The 19,987-nt window shown below is 31.8% G+C and overlaps 2 protein-coding genes across 6 annotated transcripts; both read right to left on the bottom strand.

Annotated features, from left to right (window-relative positions):
• Positions 1-10,517: 10,517 nt before the first annotated feature.
• On the bottom strand, positions 10,518-11,652 carry LOC108455400 (protein GOLVEN 6). Its single transcript, XM_017753959.2, has 4 exons — positions 11,405-11,652; positions 11,236-11,306; positions 11,075-11,135; positions 10,518-10,951 (listed from the first exon to the last, which is right to left on the bottom strand). Exons 1-4 carry the CDS (start codon positions 11,505-11,507, stop codon positions 10,788-10,790), a joined length of 399 nt encoding a protein of 132 aa, XP_017609448.1. The 5' UTR covers positions 11,508-11,652; the 3' UTR covers positions 10,518-10,787.
• Positions 11,653-14,720: 3,068 nt separating this feature from the next.
• Positions 14,721-18,865, bottom strand: LOC108454133 (uncharacterized). 5 transcript variants are annotated; one of them, XM_017752467.2, is made up of 5 exons: positions 18,458-18,865; positions 16,912-16,990; positions 15,815-16,752; positions 15,265-15,725; positions 14,721-15,168 (listed from the first exon to the last, which is right to left on the bottom strand). In XM_017752467.2, exons 2-5 carry the CDS (start codon positions 16,919-16,921, stop codon positions 15,060-15,062), a joined length of 1,518 nt encoding a protein of 505 aa, XP_017607956.1. In that variant the 5' UTR covers positions 16,922-16,990; positions 18,458-18,865; the 3' UTR covers positions 14,721-15,059. The 5 variants fall into 5 exon arrangements, with proteins under 5 accessions (XP_017607956.1, XP_017607955.1, XP_017607957.1 ...); XM_017752466.2 differs by lacking the exon at positions 18,458-18,865 and adding an exon at positions 17,933-18,451; XM_017752468.2 differs by lacking the exon at positions 18,458-18,865 and adding an exon at positions 18,001-18,451.
• Between the last annotated feature and the right edge of the window lie 1,122 nt (positions 18,866-19,987).

The following is a 19,987-nucleotide window of genomic DNA, read 5'->3' as shown; positions in this document are numbered from 1 at the left end:
GGAGACTATAACACATGTTGCCACAACATGCGCACATGGATAATGAAGTGTTTGGAACCTCCTACAATCACGCCGTCTATTCCAAAGATCAACTTCATAGGACCTAGGTGCTATACTGAGTTGATGACCAATGGTCTCTATAACTCGAAACGTTTCAAGATGTCGTGAATATACTTTTACACTCATCGACCTCGCCATCCGAAGGTTTGCAACCATTGCATCCCTGACATCTTCGACAAACACGTGTCTCGCCTCTATCTGGTTGACTTGTTGCTGACCCATTCTTGGCATCAAGGTAGCCAACTTGTAGAATGTAGCCGAGAAGACAGATGAAATATGAAGATGTCGTGTTTTCAATAACACAGTGATCCCCTCCACCAAGTTTGTGGTCATTTAACCATAACGAAAGCCCTCGTCAAAACTTTAAGCCCATTGCCACGGCTCCATGGTACCCAACCACCGTAAAAAAGATGTATTTGTTTGACCCTTCATGTCACTCTTAAGTCGAGTCATTATTTGGCAGAAAATATGTGGCTCTAGCTCGTGCACTGTATATGTATTAAGAAAAGATAAGTTACAGTATTGCAGTAAAACATTAAAACTTATATTGAAAAGAAAAGGTTATCCTTTATCAATTCTCACAACTTGTCTCCACCAGTCTACATTCTTATAATCTTGATGGAAGTTATCTGATATGTACCGAATGTAGTAAACGGATCTCCATGACACACTGGAACGCCTAATGGCGGCAATTAATCCTTTCTCTCTATTAGAGATGTTGTAAATATTATCGTTGTTAATAACATACCTCCGCAGGTTGGTAAGGAAGGATTCCCACAATTCCATGTTCTCTTTATATACGATGGAAAATGCTATCGGGAGCACGTTCTTGTTTCCGTCTTGAGCAATTGCAAGTGTAACAACTCGCTTTTGGGCTTAGTCGGAACAGTGGTTTCAGGACCACAAATCTAACGTAGAAAAACTTGTTTTTATTACATTTTCATGGTCTACAATTTTACAAAATGATTTCGTGAAAAATTTGTTTGAAAATTTTGATGCTTGAGCACTCAACTTAGCAACAAGGACTAAATTGTAAAAAGTGAAAAAGTTGAGTTCTACATGCTAGAGGTGTCTAATTGTTATGAAATTTTAAATTGAAGTTCCTTAGATGGTAATTAGACTATTTTACTTTAAGTTGGACAAAAATAGATATGAGATAAGAGAATTTTATTGTTTTGAGTAAAGGGCATTTTGGTCATTTAGTAATTAAAAGAATTAAAAGCAAAAATCAAGCCAAAATTTAGTCCATCTTCTTCATGCTTGTGCTGAACATTAGAAGAGAAGCCATAGCTAGGGTTTGGCCACTTTCAAGCTCGATTGTAAGTCCGTTCTTGCCCCGTTTTTAATGTTCTTTACATTTTTGAAGTCGTTATCACTCGATCTATCTATTTCTACCATTAATTTGAGAAATGATTAAGGTCTAGGGTTTGACCCATATTAGATATGTGCGTATCTTGATGTCTAATGGTATAGAATGTGTGTTTGGTGTATGATAAACAACTTTTGCTAGGTGATTTTTGATGAAAATGTCAAAAAGGACCAATTTGTAAAAAGGTTATAAAATATGTGTAAAAGTGTGATTAAATGAAAATTTTGGGCTATTATAAGTACAAACGGGTTCTGCTAGGCTTGGGAATCAAATAAATTGAATTTATTTCAATTTACGAGCCTAGAGACCAAAGTGTAAAAATGTCAAAGTTTAGGGGCAAAAACATAATTTTTCCATAATGTAATTTTTGGGCTGAATTGAATAATTTGAATAATAAATGAGTGAAATTTACTATTATAATCAAGAGAAACGAGGTTTGGACCTCGATCGGGGGAAAAATAAAGTGTTTGACGAGTAGGTCCTATTTCTACTATTTTGTATTGAGGTAAGTTCTTATATAAATTATGCATTGTTTTAATTGTGTTTTAAATGCTTTACTATTTTATGAACTATGATTGACCATTAAGTGTGTTCGACAAAGTTACAACAAGCCTGGAATCTCAGTTAAACCTTAGGAATAGATAGGATACAAATGTTATGACATTAGGGTTACAAGATTATGTGTAAGACCATATCTGGGATATAGCATCGTATGAGATTTTGTGTAAGACCTTATTTGGGATATGGCGTCGATATGAGATTTCGTGTAAGACCATAGCTGGGCTATTGACATCGATATGAGATTACATGTAAGACCATATCTGGGATATGGCATTGGTATGGTACCGTGTGTACGGGACTCCCGAGTATTCTTTAGTATTCCAAGTGGTTCAATAAGTAATTTAACGAGTATGTCAAAGATGAATTGTATGTAAATCCAATTCGAGATGACTCATGCATGTATGTAAAACTCAAACGAAATGAGCTCGTTATGTGATGAACCCTCGGTAAGGTTATGATTGAGTAAGTTATAATTATAAGATCTTAATCACATTTATGACAATTATCATTATGTTAATTGTATGTTAAATGTGTGCTTATGATGCCTATTATTTGCGTGGGAACTTACTAAGCTTTAAAGCTTACTCCTCTTTCTTTTCCCTTGTCTTATAGTGTCACCAAGCTAGCTTGGATTCGGGGATCGTCGGAGACTCCATCACACTATCAACTGATTATTTTGGGTACCAATGAATTTGACATTTTGAGTTATGGCATTGTATAGGGACTGGGTTATTTTGTTATGTGTTATAATTAAATTAGCCTAATGTGTTGGCCTATATTGGTTGATAATTCATTTTGTAAATGACCATACGGTATTGGCTAATATTGGTTTAAGTATATATGCATATGATGATGTTTTCATAGATGTGGAAATTTGCATGGTTTAAGTTGATTAGTATGTGATGTTTGTATGTGATAAATGGTAGCAAGTGAATGATGTGTGGATGTCTTGTTTTTGGCTGAATTGGTTGAATATAATTGCTTGGATTGTTGTTATGTTTTGTTGTGCATGTAAAGGTGACAAAATGACTTGGTAAATAACCTTGTTTTTGTCTACACAGGGAGACACACGGGCGTGTGTCTAAGCCGTGTGTGACACACGACTTGCCCTATGGGCATGTGTTTCGGTCGCACCTTAATTGTTGCAAAACGAAATGCTCAGAATTAAGCACACGGGCAAAGATATGGACATGTGTCTCAGCCGTGTGGATGACATGGCCTCAGGCACGGGAGTGTGCCCTTAGCGTGTGAAGTCTACACCTATTTTATGAAAAATTATGAAAATTAAATTGACCACATGGCTTAGCACACGGACGTGTGACTTGGCCATGTAACTTCAATTTGTTCTTGGGTGACAAACAGAGAGTTACACGGGTTAGGGACACGGGCGTGTGTGACCACATGGCCTGCCCACACGGGCATGTCCCAAGCCACATGGGCGCGTGGCTCTTAAAACATGAAAAATTTTCTAAGTGTTGTGAAATTTTCTAAAGTTCTCGATTTAGTCCCGAACAGCTTCCAATGTATGTTTTAGGCCTCGTAGTCCCGTGTTAAGGACTTTATGCTCGATTTCAAAAAGTTTTAATTTGGACGAAAATTTATGACTTGGAAATATATGTATGCTTATGTTTAAGTCCGGTAATGCCTTGTACCCTGTTCCGGCGTTGAACATGGGTAAGGGGTATTACAACAAGAAGTAGGATTTATGTATATTTTCCATATAGCCAGGTCTCATCTACTTGCACAAACAGCGTGCAATGGGAAAATGTGCGCACACATGGATTAAATGTCTAGAACATCCGATAGAAAATTCTTTTTCCCGGTTGTAGTTGATCATTCGGGCCATAATAAGGTCGTCTCTGTAACTCAATGACAGTCCCCGGTATATACTCCCGCATAGCGGCTATCCATCTCTGTAGCTCATTATACGACGCATCGAAATCCCTATACAATTGCTCTATTGCCATCTATTTAGCTATCCATGCCTTTCGGTATGATACTCAATACTGGAATTGTGTCTCCATTTCGGCAATTAGTACCAAAACTTTAATAGTCGGTATGTCATTCACCATTAGCATGATACACGTATAGATAGTTTTGGAATCAAGTTTTCGATGATCTTATGTCATACGTGTTGATGTGCATATGTAAGGCCCAATAAATTTCCGTATCTCCCACATTGCAAATTTTGAATAAGTACAGCTTGTACCCGCCAATTGTAGCCTTACGCCGACTTCCAACACTCCTCAATATATAATTTCGGTTTAAACACTGCGACTTTGTAGTCCACTGATATATCCATGCTATATAGCTTAACAGCAAATACGCACTCTTCCTTACTTTCGAATCTCTAGCCAACAAACAACTCTTTAGAATCAGAATTTACGACCAGCCGATAAGCATGAAGTATTTTAGGGTACTTCAAAAACTCAGCTACGTACGCGGCGTCGGGGTCTATGAGTGACTTGTGTGGCTAGGATTATTGTGTATCACAATACGTCGAATTTGGTTCCTGACTGAAGACGTGTTAATATTTCCATTGTCATTCACATCTTCGTCATCAATATCATCGGGGACCTCATCCACATCAGGATCACTATCACTATCGACCTCTTGATCACAAAGATCACTACTATCGTATCCATCATCACCAACCACATCAATATCGAATGTAACATTAAGAACGATATAGATCTCATGTATAGTCGATTCACTATCAACTCACGATATTGGAGCCACCATGCATAGTTCTTGAGCTCCGTGTTCTTCACCATATGCAATGGGATCTTCATTTTGCTCCATACTGGCTAACTCAGCAAATAAGTGAATCGGTGCATTTTTATCATTCCGATTCCCACAGTAAAGAGGGATTATTGTCTACACATCTTCGTCAACTACAAGTTCCATTTAATGGGATCTGTCGAAATTGGAAACTTGTAGAAAAGTTTTGAGATCCTTCTCCCACAACGTCTAACAATTTTTGCATTAATCCTTCTCTTCATACCATCCAACGAGACATTTCTATTAAATCTCATTGTTATTTGTTGCCGACATTCAAGTATACATCCAACGGTTGTTTTCAAGACGATTCCATCGAAATAAATGCATATGAAAAACTAATTTTCCATCTTCAATACTCAATCTGTTAAAAAATTAACAAGAAAAATCTCAAAACAATTTCGAACAGCATAAAAATACTTACTTAAAAAATTTAATGAATGATTATAGTTAATTTCTAACAATATCTATGCCAAAAATATTTTCAAGATTTATCTATTTTTCCTGTTTTTATCAAGAACTAACAATTACTTTATAATAATTACTAACATAAAAACTATCAAATATATTAAAAATTTTACAAGATAACATTCTCAATAATCTAAACACAACTTACTAACAAATCACAATAAACAAAATAACTTTAAAATAAAACATAAAAATAACACTAAACAAACTATATAATACTAACAAAATATTTTTTCATATCATAATCTATTATATTTGAAAATAACAATAAAAAAAAATACATTTTCTTTCTTCTCTTCTCCCTCTCTTGTTCTGCTAATTTTTTTTCCAAACTGATACGAGTTAGATGGGGGAGTGGGGAAGCGGGGGAATATACTGGGTGTGCCGCCTATCAGATAAGCACAATCAGTGCTGCCTATCAAATAGGGGTCACTGGTCCCGCTTATCAGATAGGCACCACCCCCTTTTCATATTTTTGTATCCGAATATACCAAAAAAGAAAAAGTGGTGCCGCCTATCTCGCACCCTCCACTACTAAAATAATAAAAAAAATTTACTGTATAGTGTTAGAAAATGAGGGTGGCGCCACCTATACACCACCATCCACCCATCAAAATATACCATTTTAATACTTAATCTTTGCAACAACCCATTTTCGTATTTTATTTTATTTTTTATAATATTCCGGTAAAAAACCCCGATATGTTGTACGTTTTTCTTAATTAGTATCAATATGTTTTTAGTTAATTTTTTTACCTATAAAAATTAAATAACAGAATGTTCATAATTAGATAACTCATCAAATGGTTATAATTTTGTTACTATATTGACTGCTCAATTAATTTCAATCCATTCTAGAAATAAAATAATAATAACTTGATTTTGAATGTTTACTATATTAATAAAATATTACACTAATAATTGAAAAATAATGTAGAATTAAAATTGACTATTCAAGTTAAAATTTTATGTATACCCACGCATATGACAGGATCTGAATTCATCAAATGATTTTAAATTTTTTTATCAAATATAATATTAAATAACAAAGTTTGAACTCATATTAAGGGTACAACCTCAATATAACGGTAAAATACTAAAAAGAAAATGTTTTAACTCATATAAGGTTTAATGAATATTTTAATTATTACTTGTCTCGCAATTAGTTGAAGATTTAGTTGAAATTATAGATAAGGGTAATTTGAGTCATTCAGTTTCTAGGATTAATACACTTTCATTTTAGTCATTTAATTATTAAATCTCAAGTAACGGTTAATTATATACGTCATAACATGTTTACACTTTCATTTTGGTCACCAAACTTCTAGTTTGCTTTCATTTTAGTCGATCAAAAAATTTCATTTTTAAGTATTGATCGGGGTAAGAGCACATTAAGAATTAAGTAAAAAGCGATAAAAACTAAAATAATACATTAAAATTTTCAAATTGTATTTGTTTACCCTTTGCCAAATTTTCAAAAAGAAAATCAATATTAAAATTTAAATTTTCAAAACATCAAAATAAATTATTGAAATTTTTTATCTCTTAATAATGTCAGCCAATTTGTTACTATAATATTAGAATTAATTAATTTAATCTCTTTCTAAATTTAATTTTTTTATTTTATGTTTTCAAATTAAAATAAACTCAAATAACTCATATTTAATAATTGTCTATATTTTCTAATATTTGGATGAATCTATGTAAAATGATTTATATTGTTTGGTAAATTTTTAAAACTATTTATAAAAATTATTTTTAATAAAACAAACCTACATTTTAAATTTTATTTATGTAAAGTATTTTTATTGCTTGACAACATTTTCAACTAAAAATATGATGCTCCACCTTCAAAACACTTAAAAGAAATTTTCTTTATAGCATAATTTTATTTTCTATTTGAATTAAATTACATAAATTAATATGTGCACATACATGCTTCAATTACAATAACCCTCTACTAAAAGAAAACTTCATTGTAGGTAATCCATCGAAACACACCATCCATGGATATCAACATATTATTCCAATAAAGTGGGAGACAATTTTCTCTAAAAAAGGAGCCAGTGGGATCATTTCCTTCAGAACCTTGAACTTCGATGAAGAACTCAGCCTTCACACATTCCATGTGAACAGGAATTATAATAATCTCCACCAAACTCAAAACCTCAAAAACTAATGTAATCAATGGAATTAATATCAATATTAACAAGTATCAGGGTTAGATTTATTGAGAAAACTAAGAAACAGAATGTCACAAGGAATTAAAAAAAGACACATTATTATCATTCAGAAACATTAACCAGACCCACATCAATGGGTAAAACTATTAGATGAACTCTACATGTGGCACAACTCCCAACAAGTTCCTAGAACTCAAATCAAGCCAACACAGATGCAGTCCAATTTACATACCTGTGCAGCAAAACAAAAATGAATCACCAATGTAAAAGTGATGTTGAAGACAAAGTCAACTAAACATTTAAATAAGCAATAGAAGAATCAAAATTTGTCTTTGATAAATCTAATCTAAGATGTATCCATCTTATATAATAAGGAAATACATCAATCTACAAGATTAGTTAAGCTTAAAAAATCACAAGACTAGTAAAACTTAGGAAAGCACAAATGAATCATTAATGTCTCTTTTAATGACCTTATTATATTAATATATAATTCTAGGACACCTAAGCTTCTTTCATTTTTTTTTTTTGAAGGTAGAAGAGATTTTTTTTTTTTTTTTATCAAAATAGAGGTTCATATACTACACAAGTTGCAACAAGAACCATAATACCACTACCAATGAACTCAATAATGGCACTACTCATAATAGCCATATAGCTAACAAGAAAGAACCAACTCAACAAATCACCAATGCAAACACACAGGAAGAAGCACGAAAGCCACAACACCTAAAAAACATTAATTCCTTTTTCAAAATTAAAACAATAACAATGACTAAGCAATGTTCATGTCCAAACTACCTTAAGGGAATACAAACTACAGAGTTGCTTCCGCCCTTTCAATAGAGTAATCCTTACCATTTCATTACCTAATTATCACAAGCAGAACTAGAAACAACTAAAATAAAAAAATAAATTAGAAGCAAGCAAACAAATCATATAATTTCAAAATGGTTCTCAATTTCTTATTACTTCCCATAGTGAATCGTCTCACCGTCCATTTTGACAATTGAGTTTCGAACTTGAATCGACTGATTTCACTTGAAGTGAAAAATCGTTGAAGGGAAATGCACAAAGAAATTGAATAGGAAAATCACCCAATTGTTGAGAGTTCCATTTCTGAAAAGACTAGAAATGGCTAGGGCTTTTTTTTTTTTTTTTGTCAACAAAACTACTGCTTTTCTAGCACAGAGATGGAATCGAAGAAGAAGAAAACAAGAAAGTGAGAAACTTAATGGGACTAAATAGAAAAACAAGATAAAATTGTGTAAAATATATTACAAATATTTCATTTTTTCATTCTTACCTTCGAAAGAGGAAGATGAATGTCGTTAAAATGTCTTACCGAATAGAAAATGGTAAGACATTTGCCCAAAAAAAACCTCTCCTTTTCTTGTGTTTTGGATAACAACTTACGGTGGGAATTCATTTTCCACCAAAGAAACATGGGAAAGCAATGAAAATGTTTTTCATAAAACCTTTTACAGGCAAACAAACCGACCTTAATTTAATTAATTAAATTTTCTTACATGCCAAACAAAACTTAGAATTTTTTCATCGCTTTTTTACCCAAATGAAGAACAAGTGATTCATTTAATTAATTGTTGCAAGGAACTTTTCAAAAGAAATTAAAGTTTTGTAGACAATTTATCAAATACTACTTATTTGAGTTGATTTCATTAAGGATAATCTAGAAACATAAAATACAATTTTAAGATTTAGAAGGAGATTAAATTAATTAAACTAATTAATTTCAATATTATAGTAACAAACTAGTTATATTATTAATGAGTAAAAAAATTCAATAATTTATTTAATTGATTTTTATGTTTTGATATTTAAAATTAAATATTGAATTTTCAATAATTTATTTAATTAATTTTAATATTATAGTGGCAAACTAATTAACATTAGCCAAGCCTAGGCATAATCTTAACACACTTTGTGCTTACTCAAACCTGGCCAGACTTGAAACATGAGCTTAAAATCTTGTCTAAACCTGTCCATATTTATAAATAGTTAACCTAATCTCATTTTAGGCTACTATATTATTTCTTAAAATTTTTAAAATATATTTATATTATTTCTAGTTTAATATTTTTTATTTATTAAAATTTTATATATACTCACCTTAACATTTCTTAATGTTTACATTATAATTGTATTATATACTACTAATTACTATAAGTTTAATTTTTATGTGGCATAAATTAAATAATATATAAAAATAGCATAATATAAAACATTACAAACTTACAAAAATGAGTGGGGTTGAGTTAGGCTCAAGCCTTCGATGTTCAACTCTCGTGCCTGACTATATTTTAAATGAGCCTAATTTTTTTTGTACAAGCCCATTATTTGGCCCTAATTTTTTTGCTCAAACCCTCCCAAATTCTGGATTAATCTTCGAGTTTGGGTGAGTAGCACGACTAGAGGTGCTCATGGCTCGGGTCGGGCCTAAGCATGATATTAACATGATTTATGCTTGCCCAAGCCCAACTCGACCCAAGCCAAAATATGGGTCTAAAATTTTGTCCAAACCTACCTATATTTGCAAAAGATTAACTCAATGTCATTTTAGACCATACCATATTATTTTTAACTTTTTAAAAATATATTTATATTATATTATTTTAATATTTAATAAATTTATATATTCTTTTATATATTGAAAATTTTTATATAATCATCTTAATACTATTTTAATATTTACATTAGAGTAGTATTATATATTTAGTATAGGTTTATGTTTTGAATGTTTTCTAAATTATATAATATATAAATACTTAAAATGAGTCGGGCTAGGCTCCGCCTTGAAAACGAGCTTAATTTTTTTATCCAAGTTCTTTTTGGGTCTAATATTTGACCTAAAACCTCACAAATTTCGTATGAGTTATGAACAGGTCCAACCCCAACCCATGAGCAAGTCTACTTGCACATTCAGATTTTCTATTTTTTAATATATATATATATATTAAAATTTTAATTATTGCTGCAATGATTTTGTAATAATATTTACCAAACATTGTTTAATGAAAAAAGAGCAGGTATGTTGGGGTTTGTAGCCACCATTTTCACTATCAAGAAAAAGTCGATAATTACCAAACAACTCCCTATCTTAGTTTTATTTAAACGAGATCAGATTTCAAAGTTTTCCATTTCTCAAAAAAAAGTGTCGGCCACAAACAGAAACAAAAAGAAGACAGGTTCCTCATTTCCCTAATTATATTACAAAAGCAGTAATTGGTGTTACATATATTTTTGTTAACAAAATTGTGATCCTAAAAAAGGATTGTTATCTGTACTGTTGTTGTTGATGGGGACTTATCAAAAGCACCAATCAAAGAAGGATGGGATCCCCCCAGGTTTCAAGGACCAACCGGCAATGACTTGTTATGTATGGGGCGTCGTCTTCTTACGTGCGAATAATCCATAGTAAAATATTGCGAAATGTCAGTCCCAGACTCCATCCATTCTTGCCTTGTGCCTCGACTTGCATGCACTGTACTTCTCTCTTTCTGGTATGCCTTGCCTGTCCAATAAGGTTGCTTATATTATTTTAAGACAGAGTTTGAACGGGGACTAAGCTTCATGTTATAGTTTTAGTAGAAAATGCAACTGAACAGATGGATGCTTGTTACTTTAGATATGTTACCTGAAGCATTTTCCTTCTGCTTGGTGTTTCTAATTGAATGATGAGCTTCATTTCCCTTAAACTGTAGTTTCAAAAATAAAAAGGCAAATGAGTCTTTACGGAGATTGTCATTTTGGTACTACTACTTAAAGATCGTATATGTTTTGTGGATAGATTCTTACTGCTACAGCTTCCTCAGTGAATCTGAGCTTCCTTGGCAATGTTGGGTACTGAGAAAGATGAACTCCTTTTGCTGCTCATGATATAAAGCATTTAAACTCAATAAATAATGAAAAAAATAAGCCTAGAAAATAAAAAGATAAGAGGGACCCTTTTTTTATACAGTTTTACCTTGTTCATCTGATGATTGTAGTTTGATTTGCAGGGAAGTACAAGGTGTTTGCAGTGCTAAGAAGGTAAAGCACAGCACAGTAATGGACACTATCAACTCCATATCACTGCAATTCTCTGAAGATTTTCTGTTCTTTTCTTGTATGGCTACAACTTTCTAATTTTCTCAAAGTGGGTTGCTTTTATATCAAGCAAAGCCCCCATCAAACAAAGAGGAAAGGGAACAGACACAAAGCACAAAGATGCAGTGTCCCAGAACACTTCCATTGAAAAACTTAAATTTTTATTTACTTTTTTTAGAAAGGCTTCAAACCATTTGAGTTTGTTATTTTTTTTTTTTTCATGTCAGGAATAATATGGTATGAGTAGGACCCTAGGTTCTGTTTTATTATAACAAAGTCTAAGACATATCTGCATCAAAAGCACCCATTATGTTGGTAATGTTAGTGAATTTATGAGCTTTTGATTGCATAAATATAGATTTCATGTTGTCTTAATAGAGAAACGAAGTAAGCATTTGATCTTTGATTATGATTTAATCCATTCCTTAGTTAAAGAAAAGGGTTGCAGGCCAGCTCATATGTTTATTCATAATTCAGATTCTAAAATAACAACTTTCCTGGGGTTTTGGTGGTTGACAGCAAAGAAGATTGGAAGTGGGAATTTTCTTGTTTCTGTTTGTCTTCTGAGAAAAAAGCAAAATTGAAAGAAAAAAAAGGTGAAGATTGAAGATTTTTTCCGTACAAACTTTATCGAAGGGCACATTGGAAGAACAAACATACCCAACCCAAAGCAGTCAAATGCATTTAATTCCACCATTTCGTTTTTCAAAGACGACACGTGCATGTGTAGTAAATCCATGAGAGAGTCCATTGAAGAGATGGACGTAAAGGACCAAAAAGGGTGTGTTTGACCAACATTGGCAACTACTTAAACAGACTTTTTCACCCATGGTTTTTCCTTTAATTAATATATATATTTCATTTCTTTTGAAGATTTAAGAAAATTTACATGAAACTTTTACCTAAATTTGGATTTGGATTTAGTTTTTAAATTTTTATTTGAGAATTAAAATATTTAAATTTTAAATTAATTTAAATTTAGATTTGAATTTCAACTAATTCTAAATTTTAAAAATATTCTTTTAATTTAGTTATTTAGAAGGATTTTGAATATTGTTGTTTGAATCTGCAATTGAGGTAATGGTTTGAAGAAAGACATTAAAACGGTTGACTCGATAACTAGTATTGGACCTACTAAATCTGAAAAAAATCGGTGAATTGAGTGGTTTTTCCAATTAAACTAGAATTTTTTTATGAATTTTTCATATTTATTTAATAGAACGGAATAAACTAGTCGAATTGATCATATCGACAGATCAATAACTTAACTGGTTGAACCACCAGATTAGTTCTAAAACTTTGATTTTGAATGAAAAAATACTATTTTTCATTTTGTTATAAACAGTTTAGGATAAAAATTGTTTTGCTTCAGATATTCTTTCAAAGAGGTTTTTAATTTTAATTATACTTTCATTATTAGGATGTAACTTTCCATTTTTATATTTTTATAATTTTGAAGGTTAAAATATTAAAAATAACTCTCAACATTATCATATTATCTATATAAGTCATTTATATTTTGTTTATGCATGAATAAAACATATGATTTGATTTGTACTTAACTAAGTGGATTTACTTAGGTATAAATTAAAAGCCGGGGTTTATAAATTAAAATTATGAAAATTTTGAATATTTTATGTTGTATTAAATTAAATGCATAAATATTCATCATTGTTTTCAAAATCGGGTTGGGAATTGATTGGATACCAATGGAATAAAGGGAAAGATTGGTTGGCTTATGGTTGAATAGATTGGACCAGTCAAACCGGTTGAATCGGGAATAAGTAGTCTAACTAGTTCGTCCAATGATCCGGTTTTGAAAATATTGAACTTAGTTGATGATATATTATAAGTAAAATTAATTATTTATTATTTGGATTTTGAAGGTATTATAAAAGAAGAGAGAACAAAAAGTTGTTATTTTTTAATCAATATTGGATTTAAAAATTTTAAGTTTTAAAATAAATTTTAAAATCTGAAATTTAAGTATTATAAAATTGGACTTGGATTTACCTGTATTAAAGTCCAATTTTTTTATTTGTTATTCAAAGAATTTGAATTTTTAAATCTAAATTCAAATATTTTACACTAAATCATAATTTTCAAATTGAGATTTTAATAACTAGGTTGTGGGAGGATATAGAGCTTTAAGCTTTGATTGAGGCTCTTACCATCTCGCAAAAAAGAAAATTAGCTATGGAGTATCGAGTTAGCAATCTAATTGCTTTCAAATACTTGTACCATTAATGGAAATCTTCAAAAAAAAAAAAAAAGCTGAAGGAAGGAGAAAGGAGAGTAAATGTAAAGATGATGAAGGATGAAGTAAGAAAATCTAAAATAATACTTCACTCGGAAAGTTTGATTTGAGGTGGAGAATATACGGGATTCACTCATTCTCGTTCACAATGAGTAATGACAATCACAAGGTGCAAACTTTACAAGACTGCTACAATCTTTGCTTGTTGCTTATAGCTGTTGTAAATAAAGAGAGCCATTACACATTATTTGAATAAATGTATAACCTTTTGTTTATGCATAAAGGTTACAAGAGTCGAAGCCTATGAATTTGCTAATGCACTAACTCTTTGGGTAACATTTCAGTCTTGCTGAAATTGTTGAGTCAAACTTTAAAATCTAATAAATTAACTCCGATAAGGAATTTACACTATTGGAACAAAAAAAAAAAAAAAACTTACTTGGTTAAAGTTACTTAAAAGGGAGCTCACTTAACCGGCCTCCACAGATAGACAGATCGAATCAAGACCTCGATGGATTAAGCGTGATTCTTGGAATGCAAATTCTGCAATTGCTAGTTGGGTGGAAAAGTAGAAAAATGAAGGAATGAGTGGAAAAATGGAAAGAAAATATATTTTTAAGTAAACTTAGTTGAAAGAAAAAATGGAAGGGATGATCTTTTTCCATCTTAATCAATACTTCCAAGAAGAAATAAAATGAAAGAACTCTTCATTTTTCAACTCTTATCAAACAAAATAGAATAATAGATAGAAAGAAAAAAGTAATTTCCTTTTCCTTTTCCCAAGTACACCTAGGAAAGAAATTTTATATTTTTTTACCCTTCCTGTTTTCCTACTTTTCAATTTTCTTCTACTCTAAACTCATATTTTGGACAAGGATGCAGTTGTTTGCTAAGTTATTAAAGGAGATTTTTCATGTAAAAAAATGTACTAAAGAAATGAACTGAAATTTATCCTTAATTCAATTGATCGGAAAACAAAAATCGTAACAACAGTAGAAAAACGACAAAGAAGAATGATCTCTCTTTATCTGGTATAAGTTGATATTATGAGCAAGAACGTGAAAACGAAAAAGAAAATACTACAATGATACATGAAAATTACAGCATATTGCTTTGCTTACAGCTCAATTTGCATGATAAAAACTCTTAAGCACCAAGAAGACACTCTAAACCTACTGCACATTATTACACGCCAAGCGAGGGAAGAAGGGGATGTTGTATTTGATATGCAAAAAAAATAAATTTGTATAACCTATGCATAATATAGAACTTTTTTTCAGAATCTACAGCAAAGAAAGCCCTGCCTCCATCCCCGATGCCTCCGATACTGTCTCTGGTCAGCTTTTGCCATTCTTACCGGACTACTATTCCATTCGGACTGCAATCTGTATATGGAGGAAAACAGAGAATAAACAGCTAATGGTTGGTTATGAATACGATAGAACAAGTGCAAGTAACAAAATGGTTTGGCAGTAAATTACATCGGAAAGGCAAAGGAACGAGTGCTTGTCGTGCTGCTATCTGATCTAAGAGAGAGATTGCCTGAATATGTTATCGGTCCAGAGTAGCTTATTAGACCTGTTAAGGGCCCTGCAGCAGAGAAACTAGACTCCCCGTTTCCGCTTTGAAGATTGCTTGAAAAAGGTTGATCAGCTGTCTCTTCAAGTTTGGATGTTCTTCCAGTCTCGAGAGGCTCGCTAGAACCTTTGCCGCTTGTTGGTGCAGAAGATCTGGAGTCAAATGTGATGCTTCCAGTTTCATTGACAAGGCCACTGCTAGTTGCTTCCAAAGAAGCAGAGGCCGGAGCAGGACTGATTGGGGTAGCTTCCCCTTTCCCACTGTCCGATCCTTCGGCTGTGGAGGCCAAAGCAGGAGCAGAAAGAATTAGGTTGTTTGAATCTTCAACCTCAGAAGCCACTATCACTTCCTTTTTACTTGAGTTCTGCGTATACAGTGAATCCATAATGTTATTACAAGGAGTTTCGATATGGTAAATTGATATTTTATTAACTTTGAACTAGATCTTTTTACCTCAAAGGACTGTTGTTCATTTCTGTCACTTTTGAAATCAGGAGACATGGCTTCAGATTTCAGTGTGGTCAATTCAGGAAATGAAAGTATGTCTCCTAGGATAAACAACTCTTTGGAGCCCTCATTTGACATCATTTCCATTGCATCATCCTTCATGTCCCTTGTCACCAGCAAATCCCTAGGATCCCATTCATTCGGAATTCCCTTGTTAGACTTGTTTTCTTCTAGAGATAAGGCAATATCTTGCATATATGTATCAGCGTTGAGTTTTTTGTTAGAGCCACAGTCGTTGTCAATATCCTTCCCAGATTGATTTTCTTCCGGAGAAAAGGAAATGTTTTGCATGGGTATATCAGTCTCCGACATTTCTTTCATCAGTTCATTATCTTGATCCTTTTTGGGATACGAAAAGTTGCACTCGCTCTTCTCGTCCACACTGCTTTCAAACAAGAACATGTCTTGTGTCGGAACTCCCTCATCAATACAAATGTCCTTGACAACATGATATGTACTCTCTTTATAACAAACTACCAATTCAGGCAATTCACAATCCATTACACTTTTGTCCAAATAAAAAACCGAGTCCTGAAATGAATCCATATTCTTTGAAGAATGAGAGTTAAATGTCACAATATCTCGGACCTCCTTTTCATTACCATTAGAAAAGTCGTGTACACTGTTGGAACAATCAAGTTCAGAAGCTGTCCATTCATCTCGTGTATTCTCCGAATATATTGAGAAATCTGAATCCAGTTCATCGCTCTTTATATCATGCATGACCCCATTCTGATTTTCCTTCACAGTATCATCTGTGCTCAGTTCAGTAGCATCTGAAGACTTTTCTTTGTTCTCAAAAGGCTTAGTGTCAACTAAGAAGGAATAAGGCTTCGAATCATTCTTGTAGCCTATAGTTGAATGGCAAATCACTTGTTCATTATCTGCAAGATCATAAAAACATCCTATAAACACCGAATTCTTCGTATATAAATGACTAAATATAGTTGGCAGAATAACATCTGAAAGATGAAAATATGTACGGGAGAGACAGACAGAGAGGCAGAGATGAAAGAGAACGAAAATAGAGATGGGGTTATTACCAAGTTTCATGTTTCAAATAGTTTTTGGCCTCGGATCACAATGTCTTCAGCCATACACCAAAGGCGTTGGAGAGCTACTCTGCACATGAAATGCAGGACAAGTTAGGTCAGTAACGAACTTGAAGTTTCCTACAAAGAGAAAACAGAAACAGCTACCAGCAGACATTAAAAATAAAATTGTTCGATGAAAAACTCGCTAAGACGAAGCAGCTGATAGGATCAATTGAAACCACCATGTCATAAATATTCTCCAGCTAAATTACTGACAAAGAAAACCATCCTTTATTTTTTCATGAATGCTTTCAAACACTGAAATACATGAAAATCGAAAAAGAAATACATCTGTAAGAACCAAGCAGTCTTAACCCTAAAACTAACTGATATTCAAAGATTAAAACAGAAATCCATTAAAAAGAAACAAAGGCAATATGATAACAGAGATTGAAGTAATCTAAACCAGATTAGTAGAACCTAAGTCCAAGCTCATTTATTAGCTTGAAGAAACCAACAATTATCCAATTATAGGCACCAAAAACAGAGCCCTAAATATCCAAACCACAGTAATTTTCCTAAACCAAAAATCTAATTATCCAATTATATACAACAAAAATAGTTACCAAGAGATTGCTCCATGATAAAAAAAACCTTCCTTTTCACTATGGGGAATCTTCTGTTTTATGTACAAAAAGACGAGAGAAAAGTTTTTAACTTTTTTGAAAAGCTTACATGAAGTTTAAAATTGATTTTCAAACCCCAAAAGGAACCCTTTTCCCCTTTTTTTTTTCCAACAAAAGCTGCCATCTGTTGTGTTTATACCTTTAACTAGATCTAATCCACAGCAATTATTTATAGAGGAAAAAAAATCACAGATTGATTTAAATCAAATAGATGAAAAAGATGCAGTAAAAAACAAAAGGAGAGAATATCAGAGATCTGAAACAGATCCCAACAAATACAAAAACCCAAAAGAGAGAAACAATCATTCAAGAAAATATATTAAAATAAATGATAGTAGCTGTACCTTTATGATTCAGAACATAAAAATTTCATCAATATTTCACTGCATAAAGGTTAGAGAAAAGGGAGAACCTATGGAGTTTTGGGGTCTTCACTCTTCAAAGGAAGCAAAGCAAATAATAAAGAAACAATCTTTTCATTTAGAAGCTTTAAAAGCAAAGCTTAAAAAAACCCCAAGTTTGAAGAAGGTTTGGGGGGTTTTAAAACAGAGGAATATTGTAAATTAATGAAGAAATGAGTGAGTTGTAATTATCGAAAGATTAAAACTCCACAGCTACTATCTGTTATTAATGGCTGAGAGAACCAAACACTCTCAATATTTATTATTATTTTAATTGATTTGGGTTTTTGGCTGAGAGACTCCAACATCATTCCTTCACTTTCCCCATTCCCATTTGTAGAACTAAATTAACCAAACTGATAACACCACTTTACCTGTTCACTTTCTCAGGATTTAAAAAAAAAAAAAAACAAATTTTCTTTCCAACCAAACAGCAACAACTACAAATACAAGGAAAAAAACCATTACCTTTTTTTTTTCTCTCTCTTTTTCCCTTTTGACTTTGTTTTTTTGGAACCTGACAAGAATCTTAGCTCTGTTCCTAAAAGTCAAAATGGTTAAGTTGATATTGTTTTTCGCCGGAGAAGCTATTTAGTATCGAAAACAGCAGAGGGCTAACAAAAAAAAAAAGGGAAGGTTAAAGTGGAAGTGGGAATAGAGTGAAGATGATGATGATGACGGTGATATCGCGTGCACGTGTAGGTTTGTTAGGTACCCCACCATGGCTACTTTCATCCTCCCCACTTTTTGCGAGTCAGACCCTCTCTTCCTTTGACAACTGATCATCGACAACGGTTTTCACTTTTCATTTTACAACCTATGGATCAGACGTTGAATCGGGTTTACATCTACCCCTTAATTATATTTACGTTGACTTTTAATTTTAATTTTTAAAATATACACACCCAGGTTATCTAAGTTTACATTTTATTCCTATCTTCAAAAACTTTCAAAATATATATGATTAAATTTTAAATTATTAAATTATTTTAAATTTTTTATTTAAGTTACTAGATCAAATTTTTTAAGAAATTTCAGTTAACAAGTTCTAAGTAATGATTTGATGATTAGTACATTAGATCAATACTCATTAACAAGCAAAAGAACATACTTTATATCTAAATCTATTTCATGACCAATTTTAGATTTGACATTCAAAATTATTTCATTAAAATAAATTATAAAAGAGAAAAAATTCAATTAGTACAAACGATACGAACAAAAAAAATCATATAATAACATTATTTATAAACATAAAAGCCTAAGTTGTATCCCAATTAATCTCATTAACCTCCCTGATATAGAAAAAAATAGTAACAAGTGATAACGATAATAGTTATATATTTGAGGAGCAATTTTGTGATTTTAAATTAAACAAGATAATGAATATTTTACTAAAAAAAGCCTATAAACTTTATTTACCATAATGGGCTAAAAAAAATCAAAATATACCTACATGAAAGCATTTTAAGGAAGAATTTTAGAAAAATGCGCTGATGTGAGCGCACTTTTGTTTGTGCTCAAATTAAATTCTAAAAAAAATATCATTTTTTAAAAATATTATAAAAATAGATAATTTTTTTAAAAATTTACGAAAATAAGCCTTTACAAAGACCCAAAGTGGTAACACTATTTTATTTTTGCTGACAGATCTTTATATAGACCAAAGTCTTATTTCTTTTTTTTTTAAGCAATGTGGGATGTGAGATATATGTATATATAGACTCATTAATAGGTTTACAACTTGTTCCTAGATAATGTAGGATTCCTTTCCTTTTAACTAATAACATAAAATTAAAGGCTACACTATATTTTATATTTGTTTACTTATAGAGTTTAATTTTTTTTTACAAAAGTTAATATTTGTTACATTATAAATACAATTTTAAACTCTACAAGTAAAGAAATTATAAAATATAAAATAAGTATGGTAAAATATTTAAAAATTACTAAATGAGTGATCATTTTGTAAGTTTTCATAATTCAATAGCCAAAAAT

Source organism: Gossypium arboreum, chromosome 13, assembly GCF_025698485.1.
Source record: "Gossypium arboreum isolate Shixiya-1 chromosome 13, ASM2569848v2, whole genome shotgun sequence".
NCBI classification, from domain to species: Eukaryota; Viridiplantae; Streptophyta; class Magnoliopsida; order Malvales; family Malvaceae; genus Gossypium; species Gossypium arboreum.
The sequence above is the reverse complement of the archived record's forward strand: the minus strand, read 5'-3'. Positions and strand labels throughout refer to the sequence as shown.

Coding starts and splice junctions, on each gene's coding strand:
- LOC108455400 (XM_017753959.2), bottom strand. CDS start 11,507: ATGGAGTTGATAGTGTCCATTACTGTGCTGTGCTTTACCTTCTTAGCA. Junction 11,307..11,404: donor ACAATCATCAGATGAACAAG/GTAAAACTGTAT, acceptor TATCATGAGCAG/CAAAAGGAGTTCATCTTTCT. Junction 10,952..11,074: donor GCAGAAGGAAAATGCTTCAG/GTAACATATCTA, acceptor CTTATTGGACAG/GCAAGGCATACCAGAAAGAG.
- LOC108454133 (XM_017752467.2), bottom strand. Junction 15,726..15,814: donor ATGAACAACAGTCCTTTGAG/GTAAAAAGATCT, acceptor CTGTATACGCAG/AACTCAAGTAAAAAGGAAGT. Junction 15,169..15,264: donor CGTTCCTTTGCCTTTCCGAT/GTAATTTACTGC, acceptor CTCCATATACAG/ATTGCAGTCCGAATGGAATA.